This window comes from Marmota monax, unplaced genomic scaffold (assembly GCF_021218885.2).
Source record: "Marmota monax isolate L192 unplaced genomic scaffold, Marmota_monax_Labrador192_F-V1.1 WCK01_AAM20220418_F8-fsc00102, whole genome shotgun sequence".
NCBI lineage: Eukaryota > Metazoa > Chordata > Mammalia > Rodentia > Sciuridae > Marmota > Marmota monax.
This window is the reverse complement of record NW_026692494.1, coordinates 2,732,799-2,747,127: the sequence shown is the minus strand read 5'-3', so window position 1 is coordinate 2,747,127 and position 14,329 is coordinate 2,732,799. Positions and strand designations below refer to the sequence as shown.

At 53.8% G+C, this 14,329-nt stretch overlaps 1 protein-coding gene across 1 annotated transcript in view; it reads right to left on the bottom strand.

The window, feature by feature from the left end:
- Nucleotides 1-4,527, bottom strand: part of LOC124092398 (complement C3) — a 28,921-nt gene extending 24,394 nt beyond the window's left edge. The window contains exons 1-7 of the mRNA XM_046443919.2: nucleotides 4,372-4,527; nucleotides 3,365-3,557; nucleotides 2,172-2,334; nucleotides 2,013-2,083; nucleotides 542-636; nucleotides 366-448; nucleotides 199-289 (exon numbers count right to left, since the gene is read on the bottom strand). Of these exons, the coding sequence (XP_046299875.1) occupies nucleotides 199-289; nucleotides 366-448; nucleotides 542-636; nucleotides 2,013-2,083; nucleotides 2,172-2,334; nucleotides 3,365-3,557; nucleotides 4,372-4,445 (770 nt within the window). The 5' untranslated portion in view covers nucleotides 4,446-4,527. The remainder of the gene's footprint in view (nucleotides 1-198; nucleotides 290-365; nucleotides 449-541; nucleotides 637-2,012; nucleotides 2,084-2,171; nucleotides 2,335-3,364; nucleotides 3,558-4,371) is intronic.
- Nucleotides 4,528-14,329: the final 9,802 nt, after the last annotated feature.

Genomic DNA, 14,329 nt, shown 5'->3' with positions numbered 1-14,329 from the left:
CATCACCTGGACCTCATCTGGCCCTCACCTGGCCCTCAGCTGGCCTCACCTGACTCCTCACCTGGATCTCACCTGTCCTCACCTGAACCCTCACCTGGCTCCTCACCTGGACCTCACCTGGCGTTCACTGGTCCCATCCCAGCCCTGGCACCTGGCTCCTCACCTAGCCCTCTCCTGGTCACACCTCTTGGGCCTCACCTGGCTGTGATGCTGACCTCCAGGCCATTCGGGTCATCGATGTAGTAGAATTTCTCTGCGGGCTCCACCAGGACCTCGAAGCTGGGCAGCACTAGGGTGAGAGCCGGTGTTGGCGCGGCTGGCGCAGGGCCCAGCGCTCCAGGACCCCCAGGTCCTCCCCCACTCACCGTACTCCTTCACCTCAAACTCAGCGGAGAACACCTGCTGCGGCGAATTCTCATACTGGGCCCGGATCTTCCACTGCCCCATGCTGCAGAGAAGGCGGGTGAGGGCAGCCCGGCCTCAAGCCCTGCTCCCCCTCAGGGGACTGGGGACCCCCAAACCCCCACAGAGCCTGACGTACTTGACCAGCTCTGGGATGTTCCAAGACAAGGGCACGATGCCAAACTGGTTTTGAGAAGACAGAGTGTCCCTCTTGATGGGGATGCCATCTGGGGTCTGTAAGCAGACAGGAAGGGCTGTGGCTCAAAGTGGCTCTTCTGAGGCCAGGCTCTGCCCCCAGCCTCTTTGCACCCCATCTACAGGTGCAGGGGTTAAGGATGTGGACCCGGGTCCATCAGCCTAGGTTCAAACCATGCCATTTACAAATTGTGTGACCTCGGGCAAGTTACTTAACCTCTCTGTGCTCCATGAGCACATGCAGCAAAAGGAAACCATAAAGGCTCCCAGCTCACTGGCTTGGGTTGTCCTTCACATAAGCAGCGCATTGATAAGGATCAGTGCCTCTCTGAATGCAGCTAACAACTAGCATCTTCTGCCCACTCGTATGCCAGACCGGCACTGAGCCTTGTCTGTGAACACATAAGAACAGCAAGTTCACGGGTTCCGCTGCCAGCAGCTAACCTTCAGGAGACAGACCTCAAAGCCTGCTTTTCTGGGTTTGGAATGCGGGCGATTCTGTGGATGAGGTTCTCTGTTGGACGGGAGCTGGAGGCACCAGCACTTAGAGGAGGAGACGCGTGGACTCTGTCCCTGGCTGACCGCCTTGATCCTCTACCCAGTCACTGGGCCTTTGCACTCGCCACCACCTTGCATGATTTCTGTCCCTCCTCATGACAATCGCTGAGGGTAAGACCCCCTTCCTCACTCTGCTCTCCTTCCTGAGCCCCTCCTTCTTCCGGTATGTTTTTATTACACCCAAGTAGATGCCAAGGACTGAGCTGAGTTCAGGTGTTGAGACCCTGAGACTCAGAGAAAAGTCCCTTCCCCTGTGAACTTGGATTCAATGGAGGGTGGAGGGGGTTAAGAAAGGAACAGATCATACCACACATGGGATCTGAGTGTGTGTGTGTGTGTGTGTGTTCGTGCCTGCAGTGGGGACTTGCAACTCTATGGGGGTGCTCAGGGAAGCCTCACTATAAAATCGGGGCAAGGGTGACAATTGAACAGAAAATTTAAACAGGCAAGGAAACGAGCTCCGTGGCTTTTCAAAGAAAAGGTCTGTATATACTTACGTTTTAAAGCAGGAACTGTCTGTGCAAAGACCCTGGGGCAGGACTGAGCACAGCAAGGATGGCAGGGGAGAGGGGAGGAGGGGAGGCAGGGAGAGAATGGAGAAAGCTGTGTGGGCTGCAGGAAGGACCTAGACTTTTATCCCAAGGGAGGTGGGAGCCATGGAAGGCTGTGGGCAGAGGAGGAAGAGACCCTCACTGGGGTCTCAGAATGTTTGGGAGCATGTGCTGCCCTGTGGGTCCCCCTGGACCTCTGCCATCTCCAGACATCTCTCTTCATTGATGTCTCTGCATGTCTCTTTGTCTCTGGGACCCCCTGTCCATGGTCTCTGTCCTGTGTGACTGGCGCCTGGCTTTCTGTACCTCAATGCTGACGACGATGGTCCGGCCCACTGGCAGCAGCTTGTGGTCCACAGTGAAGATCCGGTAGAGGACTGGAAGGCCGTCGGAGAGACAGAGGAGCCCATGAGACCTGGCCCCACACCCTGGGGCCTGGCCCTCCCCAGCCAGCCCAGCCCGTACCCGTGGAGCCGGGAGTGTAGATGGTCTTGTCTGTCTGGATGAAGAGGTACCCGCTCTGAAGGCTGACCAGCACCACCTTCTCCACCATCGTGGCCCCGAAGTTCGCCAGGACAGTCACAAACTTGTGGCCCTTTTCCGACCTGAACTCCTTGCTGGCTGGGATCTAGGCATGTGCCAGGGGATTGTTAGGGGTCTGCTCCAGGGTCCCATGCCCTGTGTCCAGATTCGGGGCCCTTGGCGGGGCTGTGACCTGCTCCTCTTCCCCAGGGAACCTGCCCATCATTTTACTTTGCCTGTGTTGTCCAGGTTGGGAGAGGGCAGAGGCACCAGGAGCAGGAGCCAAGGGGGATCAGAGAGTGGACTGAGGGTGGGCTCAGAAGAATGACAGGGTGGGAACTCCAAGGGAAAGGGACTCAGAAAGGGGCTTCGACTCAGGAGAGGAAATTAAAAGGGACTGAAACCTAGGGAACGGACTTAGAATAGAGAGGAGACTCTCAGGAGGAGACTCAGAGGAGAAGTTCCAAAGGGGAGGAGACTCAGAGATGGGCGGGGCTCAGAAAGGGAGGACATTCAGAGAGGGGCTCAGAAAGGGAGGAGACTCAGAGAGGGGAGGGGCTCAGAGGGGAGGAGAGTCAGAGATGGGAGGGGCTCAGAGGGGAGGAGTCTCACAGAAGGGTGGGGTTCAGGGGGGAGGGGGCTCAGAGGGTAGGAGACTCAGAGATGGGAGGGGCTCAGAAAGAGAGGAGACTCAGAGAGGGGAGGGGCTCAGAAAGAGAGGAGACTCAGAGAGGGGAGGGGCCCAGAGGGGAGGAGACTCAGAGATGGGAGGGGCTCAGAGAGGAGGAGACTCAGAGAGGGGCGGGGCTCAGAGGGGGGAGACTCAAAGAGGGGAGGGGCTCAGAAGGGGAGGAGACTCAGATGGTGGAGGCTTGTAGGGGAGCAGACTCAAGAGGGGAGGGGCTCACAAGGGGAGGGGATAGAGAGGGAGGGGCTCAATAGGGGAGCAGCAGACTCACATGGTGGAGTTTAGAGGGAGAGTACACCCAGAGGAGGGGCGGCACTCAGAAGGGGGCAAATTCAGAAGAGGCAGGGCCTGAGAAGGAGGACGCCCAAGGACATGGTTCAGAGGGACAGACCACAAAGAGTGGGAGGGGCTTTGGAGGTCAGCAGGGCTGGTTCCAGTCTGCGCCCACCTTGATGGTGACGTTTCCCAGGTGTCCCGTGGCGCCACTCAGCACCGTCTTCTCACTGGACAGCACTTGCTTCTTGGCTGGAAAGTCGTGGACCGTGACTGTGACAGGAACGTCCCCTTGAACTTCGTGGGCCTCCAGCACTATGTTTTCCTCATTCTCCAGCCGCAGGATGTTGGGGGTGATCATGGAGTACCTGTCCAGTGGCGCACAGAGCTGTATTCCCAGGGACAGGAGACTCCAGCCCTAGCCTGGTCAGTGCCTGGATGCTCCTCTCTTCCCTAGCACTTTGCCTCAGACCCTGAAGGGGATCCAATGACAGCCTGGGACACCTGCCAGCCTCAGGTCCTGGCTATGCCTTCCTCTCTGGCACTGTCCCCTCCCTATCCCCATGGGAAGGATGGCAGTCACCATGACCTCCCACCCCCTCAGCTAGGTGTACCCTGATTTGAAAGCATGAACATCTAGGGCTGCAGTTTCCCACCAACCCCTGATCCTCAGAAACAAACCCAGCAACCCTCTTAAGTCTCTAGATTTCCAAACCACAATTGCCTAAACCTATATACCCCTCAACCTCTAAACCTCAAGTCCTAGAATACTCCAAACCCAAACTTAAGCCTCTGGCACCACGGTCTTATTAAATACAACCAGATCCACACACTCCCAACCCTGCATAAACCCAAAGTACCAAATCACTAAGCCTCCAAATGCTGAAACTCATGATTTCTGAACTGTTTGGACTTGTTAGCCTCCAGTTTACTCCAACTCACAATTGCTAGACACACAGACCCTCCATCCTAAACCTCCAGACACTCAGTTCCATAAATGTGCAAACTCCAATTCCCCTGTGCCTGGATTCCACGGAAACCCAGCCCACAAACACCCCAGCCAGGCAGCCCAAATTCTCATGTCCTACCGCCAACCTGAAATCCACAGACACCATGTGCATCTGGATTCTACAAGGACCTGAAGCCCAAATGCCTGCTCCCACCTGGGTGCTAGCTACTCACATGGGGTCCCCCAGGGCCAGGGGGAGGCTGGTCAGCAGCAGCAACAGCAGACTGGGACCTGAGGCAGGTCCCATGGTGCAGGGAGAGTGGAGGCAGAGGGACAGAGGAGAGGGAGAGGACAGGGAGGATTGAGCAGAGCCGCTGGGAGCTCCTTTTATCCACTGGGCCTCTCCCCCACTCAGCCCTTCCTTCCCCTGTGGTCTTGCCCCTCCCAGGGGCTGCCCCAGATTGCTCAATACATTTCCTGAGGGTTTCAAGCCCTGTTGCCAGCAAGTCCAGGGGTTAGTAACCTGAGGGCACATCCCCCTTTAACAGCAAAGTCCTGTCCCCTGACCTTGGCAATCTCAGGGTCAAGGCCAGCTGGCATGCAGGATTGTTCCCCTACTCGCAGTCTGTGATGGAGAACACTGGGTTCTGGGGGCTATGAACACATTCTGCATACCACTCTTCTCTCCTCCCAGGTCGCCTTGCTTTTTCCTGAACACTATACCCTAGTGAACACTGGTGCTCAGAGAGCTTCCTCATTCTTACAGGGAACTACTTCCTATCACACTGTGTGGAAGAATCCAGGGTCCTCTTGAGGGGCACATAGACTTCTGTGGTTGCACATCACACTCTCGCAGTGAACGGTCTTGACTTGCTCCCTTTCCTAGCTTTGAGCTTCCTAGCTGTGGTCTTTGGGCCAGCTCCTGATAAGCATTCTGAGCCTCAGCCTCCTCCTGCAGAATGAGTTGTTTTGCAACGACAGGAGAAAGTGCTGGCTCCACATGTACATGCCCCGCTGACATTGCTAGACACTGCCAAGTTCCCCTTCCTGGGAGCTGTAGTGATTTACCCACTCCTCAGCTTGCATGAAATGCATTGCCAATTTCCCCAGGGCCTGGTCCCCAGAGCACGTGGGCAGGCTTTTGGATTCTTGCAACCTGGGTACAAACTGGAAGCTCAGTGTCATTGACATTTGCATACCTCTGATGCTCAGAGGTGTTGTCCCCTGACACAGGAGGTAAAGGGTTAATGGGAATGGTGTGAGGGTGGGGGGTCTTGATCCCTGGAAAGGTGGTTTCCAAACCTCACTGAAAAGGTTAAAGGGGAGTTTGCTCTGATTTCCTGTAAACCACACCCTGTCCCTGGCTGTGCCAGGGTGGGGGAGGCCTGGAGAATTAGAGCAAACCTGGCTTCTGTCCCTTTGATTGCAAAACCCTCTCAGGGGAGACAGAAGATGAAAACACTTGCTCAAACTGATCCCCCGTGGCCCCCATGACTTCCCCACTCCTTCCTCCCATCAGCCACCCTATCTCCTGGTTTCATGATGGCCCTAAGCACAGGGACTGGGGCACTAGCAATGCTGACGAGGGACTCCTGTCCTGCTGCAAGGATTGGTTCCTTCTTCTGGAGCCTCAGTTAAGCCATCTGAACAGTGGCCCACAGGACAGTGCTGCTATGTGCCCTTGGGAGGGGCCCAATGCCTAGAAGTCTCCTGGCTGAGAGGGAGGGATCAATACAGGGTCGCCATCCTTCAGGCTCGTGGTGCTGGGGATCTGGATGGGCTCCAGACCTGGTGACCACAGGCAAGGGGGCTGGAAGGGGAGCAAGAGGCCTGAGAGGACCAGGCCCACTGGGAGGAAGGGGAATTCCTGGGCCTCGTGGCCTTTCTCGGGATGTGTACACATTGTGTCCAGAGGCTTGGGAGGGGAATGGTGGACAAGATGAGCCAGCAAGGGAGGGGTGGGGGTTCCCAGTGGAGGCCCAGGAAGCCCAGCATTCTTGTATCTGGGCGGGGCCAGGCTGCTGGCTGACAGGTAATGGGGCATCTGAATGGACTTACTCTGAGCAGGTGCGGCAGGCCCGTACCTTTAGGTCCCACATGCAGGCATTCAAGCAATCTGCGAGTATTTAGGGGAAAAAATGGCATCTTTCCTGAACATGCCTAGAATTTTTTCTGGACATTGGTCCCAACTCGGTCCAGTGTAGCTGCCGCGGCCACCGAGTTGCACTGTGTTGGTGTCACCCATCTGTGAAGTCTACAGGAGGCTGCGAATACTGCACTATTTACATAGGGGACTTGGCCATCCTCAGATTTGGCACCCCTGGGTGTCCCATAGGAACCAGGCCCCTGAGACTGCTTATTATTTTCCTGATGTTGAGATTTAACTGGAAGTCCTGTGTTTGATCTAGCACCCCCAGATGGGGTGCAAGGAGGGGGGTAAGGATTTAAGGGTGGGTCCCAGGCGCCCCACTGCACACCTGCCTGGGTACACCCTGCCCCCATTCTTTCCTCTGAGGACTGGCCAGCTAGTGTTTTCCCAGAATCTCCCTCCAGGACCCATGAGAGGCCATCCCCTTCTCCCTCCTCATTACTCATTAACCCACAGGTGACCTTGACCTGGCTGAATCAACCAACAGCCCCGTGTGTACACTCCGCAGACAACCCCCACCCCAGGAAGACACAGGGAAGGGAGGTTTGGGTCCCAGCTCTGCAGGCGCCTCCCATCCCAGCCTCAGTGCTGACTCTGTCATGCTGAGAGGAGCAGGCAGGACCCCATCTGCTGGTGAGAATGCAGGGACACATGATAAAGAGGACACCTGGTTTGGTGCCCTGAGCAGCATGTTTGTTGAGCCAGTTTGTATTTTTACTGACCCCTACTTCTTCTCCCCCTTGCCTGACTTTGATGACAGCCAGCAGACCCCCAAGCCAGTCCTTCTTTCCTCTCCCTGGATCTGGATGCTAGCAAGCCCCTGGGTCCCTCCCAGTCTATCTTTCCTCTCCTCCCCATGGCCTCTGCTCCCGCCTGGTCCAGCCTCTTCCGTCCAGCTTGTCTTCTCCACAGTGGCTGGGAACTGTTTCTAAAATCCATTCCTTCAACAAAATGATAAAATGGAAAATTCCAGAAATAGCTGGGTACAGTGGTATATCTCTGTAGTCCTAGCTACTCAGGAAGCTGAGGCTGGATAATTGCTTGAGCCTAGGAGTTTGAGGCCCCATCCTGCCTGCCCTTCCCCAAGCCCGGGCAGGCACTAGGTTTGTCTGTATGGACATTTCACAGAGATGGAAACAGCCGGCGTCTTCGTGTCAGGGTTAATTCATGGGCTGCTGTGGCTGAGGCTCCTCGGCAGCGCAGCATGGATCACGCCTCACGGCTCCATTCCCTTAGGGCAGAATGATGTTCTGTCATGAGGATGAACCGAGTTTTGTATGGGCATTCCCCCATGGAGGGACACGTTTCCCCTTGGGAACTGTGACTAATGCTGTTGGGAGCAGAGGTGCTGGTCCAAGGACCAGTTCTCAATATATTTACCAAGAGTGGAATTGCTGCTGGGATCCTGTTCTGGGGATTGAACCCAGGGCCTCGTGCATGCTAGGCAAATGTTGTGGATTGGATGTGAAGTGTCCCCCAAAAGCTCACGTGCGAGACAATGCAAGAAGGTTCAGAGGAGAAATGATGGGATTGTGAGAGTCTTAACCCAATCAGTGAATTGATCCCTGATGGGATTAACTGAGTGATAACTAGAGGCGAGTCAGGTGTGGCTGGAGGAAGTGGTTCCTTGGGGGCGTGGCTTTGCGGTGTATATTTTGTATCTGGAGCTGGAATCTCTCTCTCTCTCTCTCTCTCTCTCTCTCTGTCTCTCTCTCTCTCTGTTTCATGATCACTGTGATGTGAGCTGCTTCCCTCTGCCACACTCTTCCACCATGATACTCTGCCTCACCTCAGGTCCTTGAGGAATGTAGAGGCATTTTTCTGGACTAAGAATTCTGAAACCGTGAGCCCTCAAATAACTTTTCCGCCCCTACAATACTGCTGGTCAGATCCTTTAGTCACAGCAGTGAAGACAGCTGACTAAAGAGCGACCCACCTTCCACTGAGCCACACCCAGCCCTTTGTATTCTATTTTGAGACAAGGTCTCACTAAGTTACCCAGGATGGCCTCAAACTTGAGGTCCTCCCCTGCCTAAAATGTTCCAGTGACTTCCCACTGAGCTGACAGGGTGGGCAAATTACAGCCCATGGGTCAAAGCCAGCTGGTCCTGTTTCTGAGCAGCCCTGGACAGAGCTCCGGGTGGCTGCTATGATGGTGAGACTGGAGAACCTGCTGGGGTGGCGGCCTCTGCCTCTGTCCACCCCAGGCCACCCTCCAAAGCATGTTCATCACCACCTCCAAGTTGGAGTCTCCCTTCAGCCACTGCTGGGTGCTGATGGGTGTGACCTCCCTTGGGAGGCAGCAGCTCCCATGCTGCCTGGCCTCTGGACGGCCACTGCAGAGGACAGCCAGGCCCTGCCCAAACACTTTGCCGGGACTTGGTTGTTACTGGAGCAGAGAAGGAAGCTGCATTGAGGGCCAACTCGAAGCTCCCAAACTGCCTGCATTTCTAGTGACCCTTGGACATGTCACTCTGGCCAGAGTATGACTCCAGAGTCAGCACCCAGTGCACCCAGCCCTCTGGGCGCCTCTCCCCACGGTGGCAAGTCTGAAGTGCCCTCCCTGGTTTTTGTCATAGGCTCAGATTTGCCTCTTCACACTGCCCCCCGCCCCCCCGCCTTAAAATAGTAACTCTCTGGCTCTTATTAGGCAAACCTTGCTTTCTTTGTCCTTAATAGATCCTTGTGGTCTCTACCTGGGGCTTTCTTGGTCCTCTGGCTCATGCCTTTTGGGTCACTCTGCCCAGGCATCTCCAAGAGGGAAACAGTCTTCCCTGGATGTCTTGAGACAAGTTCCTCCTCCTCATCTGGCCTTGACACAAGAGACCCCACTTCAGAGGAGCTGTCCCTGATCACCTGTGTTGGCCAAGGGTCTCCAGAGAAAGATACAACAGGAGAGAGTAAGATAGACAGAGAGACAAAGACAGACAGAGAAACAGGAAGAGAGAGACAGAGAGACACAGAGATAGAGAAAGAGAGACAGGGAGGAAAAGAGAGAGGGAGAGTGACAGAAAGAGAGAAAGAGGTAGAGGTAAGAGAAAGAGCAGAATCAGAGACAGACACAGACAGGAGAGAGCTGGACAGGGAGAGGCCCATGTATTTCAGGAAAGAGCTCCCAGGATGGTGGGTGTGGGCAGGCCTGAAATCTGCAGGAGCAGCCAGCAGGTGGAGGCCTCTGGGAAGAGCCCGAGGTGCGGCCTTGCATCCAGGAGCTGGGAACGGAGGCGGAGCTCTGCCTCCTATGTCATGGCCTTGAGGCAGAAGCCCTTCTCAGGACACCTCAGTGTAGGCTCCTCAGGTGACCGGTCATCTCCGACCCTGCCACCCAACATCATCCAGGGCCAATTCCTGACCTGCAAGTCCACTGAGATGCGAATCCCACCACAAAGACCTCCCCAGCCTCAGTTTTGGTCCTGGTCACTGTGACCAAATGCTCCACCCAGCTGGGACAACCAGCCGGGACAACCCTTCTGGTTGCCCTCCTCCATTTCTGTCTGGCTGAGTCCCTTCTGTCCTCCTTCCCCCCTTTCAGAAGGTCAGGTTCACAAGATCCCTCCTGTGCTGGTCACAGAACTGTGCACAGCAACCCCCAACACCCCCGAGGGTTAAAGAAATGAATACAATGGCCCCAACTGAAGCCAGGGTTTTGAGGTGAAGCCAGATCCTGCTTCTGCTGGCAGATGGGTTTGAGCAAACTGCGTCTCGCAGGTTTCTTTCTGGGGCCTTCTTGTCCAGCCAATGTGAAGAATAAAACCCACAGACAATAATGAAAGGGGAGGTTGAAAGGAGCAGGAGTCACGACCTGAGAAGAGGGAATTCCCGGGATGCCACGGGAACTGATGGTGTTACAGCACTGGGGCCTTCCGGGAAACTGAGGCAGCCAAGACCCCCCCACTCAAGCCCCGATGCTTTCCATCAGCTCAGAAAGATTTCAGACATGTCACCCAGAGTAACAGGCATGAGTTTATTGAAGGTTTAGGAAAAGGGAAAGGGGACATTCTCAAGGGACAGAGAGGAGATGGACAACAAGCCTCGTCTGCACTCCAGATTTATTGGGAATCCACAGAAGTGTCCAGAGATTTCCCCCACATCTGCCTTTTGAGTTTTGATTGACAGCAGGATGACATCAGACTTCCAAATCCCCATGCTGACCCTTTCTAATAGGATTCTTTTTTTTTTTTTAAATTAATAGCTGTAGATGTTCAGTGTGACTTAATTTTATTTATTTATTTTTATGTGGTGCTAAGGATCGAACCCAGTGCCTCACACATGCTAGGCAAGCATTCAAACAGCCCCTCTAATAGGATTCTTAACGCAACATTCTTAGAGATATTATGGGGAGAACTATTCTTATATCCTGAAGTGCCAGGATCTGGTCTGTGGAAAGAGTCACAGCCGTCTTCCCCTTCGGGGTAACTTGGGTTCCTCTTGTCAACCTTATTTCCGACCTGCATTTCTCCTGCAGATAACAGGTAGTTTCCTGAGGAATGTGACATATCCTGTCCACTAAAGCCAGGCAGGGCTGCAGGTCAACTGCTTCTTGGGAAACAAAGGCATCCAGAGCTGAGCACAGTGGGCTCGCTTTGTGGAATTAGTCCCTGAACCTCGAGTTCCCACCACTCACCTCTGTCAGCCCCTGGCACAAGCAGGGGGGTCTCTAAAGTGAGAAAGAAAAGGACTCAGAGAAGGACAAGGAGGTGGGGGGTGTGACAGGGTGAGCCAGGGACCCAGGGAGAAATGAGGCACCAGGGACCCCCTTCACAGAGCCTCTTGCATTTGGGGGCACTAGGAAGTGCCTAGGGGCTGTGAGGTGGTATCCCCCACGTTCCTGGATTGGGAGGTGGGGCCTTCCTGGACTTGGAATTCTTAGGGGGAGGGGAGTACCCTCTATGATGGTTTGAGAACGGCATTCATTAGCCCAGTGTCTCTCTCTACAGCATTGCGGGCAAATACCCGGTATTCTACTCCTTTGATACCTAGTTATATTAAACCCTCCTCCTATGGGGCAATTCCTTTTAAAATGTCCTGTTTGTTCACAATTGTAGCATGTTTTTGGCCTGGCATCTAAAACCTTTTGTACTGCAGCTGCCAAGACTTGCCCTTGTTCATTAATGTCTCTACATAATTTAATATATGTGTTTAAATCTTCATGTTTCCATGGTCTAATGACCTCTCTGCACCAATGATTTGCTTGCTCATAAGCCAGTTGTTTTATTAATGGCATTGCTTGTTCTGTATTCCCAAAAACTCTGGTAGCTGTTTGAATAAGCCTATCTACAAATTCAGCATAAGGTTCATTAGCTCCTTGTGTAACCTTAGATAATTGACCTTGTAAACCTCCATGTCCTTGTAAAGTCTTCCATGCCCTAACCACATCAACAGCAATTTGTGAGTATACGGCAGGATCATATGCAATTTGTTGCTGCTGATCCTCATAAGGTCCCTTTCCTAACAACATATCTAGATTTCTCTGAGGATAACCGGCTGGTGCATTTCGCCTAGCTGTCTCCGTGCAAAATTCCTCATTGGCAACCTTCCATAACAGGTATTGTCCTCCATTTAGCACAGCTTTACACCTACTAGTCCAATCTGCTGGCATCATGTTCAAGTTGGTAATGGATTCCACCATGCTTACAGTGAAGGGTGCTTGAGGACCTTAGGTTGTTACAGTCTCTTTTAGCTGCTTCACTGTTTTGAAATCTAAAGCATGGTGAATTCGCTGCCTTTCCTGCCTGCTCAAATACAGGGCATGCTAATATTTGAGATCCTGTCTCAGGATCCCATCTACCAACTACGGGGGTTGGGGGCCTCCCAGCATATGGAGGTGGTGCTGTTGGTTGGACACTTCCACCCTCTGGTGATAGAAAGGTGTTAGTAGCAGTCTCCTGTTGTAACGTTTCCCCTGATGGCTTTTTCTGCTCTAAACTTTCTTCCTCTGTCTGACTAGCTCAGGAGACCTTCTCTTTTACTTGAATCTTTTCCTCTGACTAACTCGAGAGACCTTCTCTTTTACTTGAATCAATATGTCTTCTCCTTCCTCTACCATTGTCTGAACTGAAGGCTTTGGACTAAGCAAACAAGATACCAATGCCCACAATGGCAACGTGCCAACTGGCAGAGTCCCTGGGCTTTTCTTTTCTATTCTTTTTAAATCTTCACCATGATGGTTCCATTGTGATATATTTAACAACTCCTCCTTAAAAAGCCATGGGCTACATTTTTGTATTGTATCAACGTATGCCCTGACTGTTCTTGATTTTACTGGGATGCCTCCTTCCTCTAACAATTTACTTAACACTCTTTCGGTTTGATTTTTACTAATTTCTGATCCCATATTTCTACTATAATGCAACCCAACAAGATGACGCCAAACAAAACCGAGACAGAATGAAACAAAAATGGAAAAACACAAAATCATTATATCAGCCTTTCTATCCTCCTGAAATGTCCATCCGTCCTTTCTCCCTATCTGTTCCTCAGATGTGAGCGGTTTTTCTTCCTTCTCACTCATCTCCAGGGACAGGCAACTTAAAACAAAAGCGAAACAAAAGGAAAGAAGAATCTTAAAATGGCTCCCCATCCTCTCGCCCTGCCCTCAGGGGCGAGCAGTCTACCTTCTCACTTACCCTCAGTCCTTCCGTGCGGGCCACCAAATGCGTCAGTCTGGCTGGGCACAATTCACAAGCCACTTGTCAAGCAGAGCGAACTTTATTTTTAGAACACACACCTCACCACTGGAGCTCTACAGGAATTCTCTCAGAGCCCAACTGCCACCACCGGCTTCCCAGGAGCCGCTCAACCTCCCACTCCTCCTGCTCTTGAGGCTGATTGGCTGGGTTACATGGGCGGAGCAAAAAAGTCCCCCAATGAGCAGCTCCGTGGTCTGAAAGGGCGGGGAAACAGCCCAATGAGCATCCCTGCAGAGGAGCCAATCAGCTGGTAGCTGAAGCTTGCTGGGGCCACCATGAGCCAATCAGCTGGAAGTTTGCTGGGGCCGCTGTGAGCCAATCAGCTGGAAGTTTGCTGGGGCCCCTTAGGCTGTGGCTCTCAACAGCTGTTCACCCTTCCTCCCAGAGCAAAGGGACTTCCCCAGATGACCTCAACCCTGGCTGGATGCCAGGATCCCACCCATGCCCAGGCCCTTCCCAGAATTCAGATTTCAAGGGACTAGATGTGCACTTTGAAGAGGCACTTGCCATATAAACACCCCCACCCGTACCCTGCCCCACTGTGGCTGCTGCTCCCAACAGCACTGGTGAGGCTGTGACCTCAGCAGGCCCAAGCTGCCTCCCCCTTGCTGACTCATGTCTTCCCCTCTCCAGTCAGAAATACCTCCAAGGCCACCCACCTGCCAGCAGCCCCTGACCGCCCCCTCTGGGCACAACCGCCTGCGCATCTACCCTTGGAGCAGTCACTAATCAGTTCTGGCCCTTTATAAGTGGGGACCAAGAGGGTGGGGTGAGCCTGGAGCAGGGCCAATGGCAGGCCTGTGAGACCTGCAGATGAAGGGCAGACACAAAGGAGACAGGTGAGCCAGAGGGCAAGGTGCAGGTGGGGATGAGGGGACAGGCAGAGCAGCCTGTGGCGCTGGGAAGAACAGGTGAAGCTCAGAGGAAAGGGCTCCTAAAAGGTAAATGTGAGCGAGAATGTGGGTGAGGACGTTGGAAAGAGCCCAGAGAAGAGATCCAGAGAGGGCTGAGGGCGAGGACCCAGAGGGCCATGCAGAACACAGACACCTGCAAAGGTGATGCAGGTGAAGATGTTCAGGACGGGCCAGGTGAGGACAAGCAAAATGCAGGTAGATATGGCTGAGGGTGCAGAGGACAGCACAGGTGGGGTGCAGCAGGGAGCACTGGTCAGATTCGGTGAGGACACAGGTAAGCAAGCAGGTGAGAACTGGGTGCAGAGGCGGGGGCTGCTGGCGGGGAGGGGGTGAGCATTCAGGTGAGGACGCAGCTGGAGGGCAGGTGAGTTAGGGCTTACTTCAGATGAGGTGCAGGGCAGGCTGCGGGGTGGCAGGTGAAGGAGGGAAGGAGGTGGGG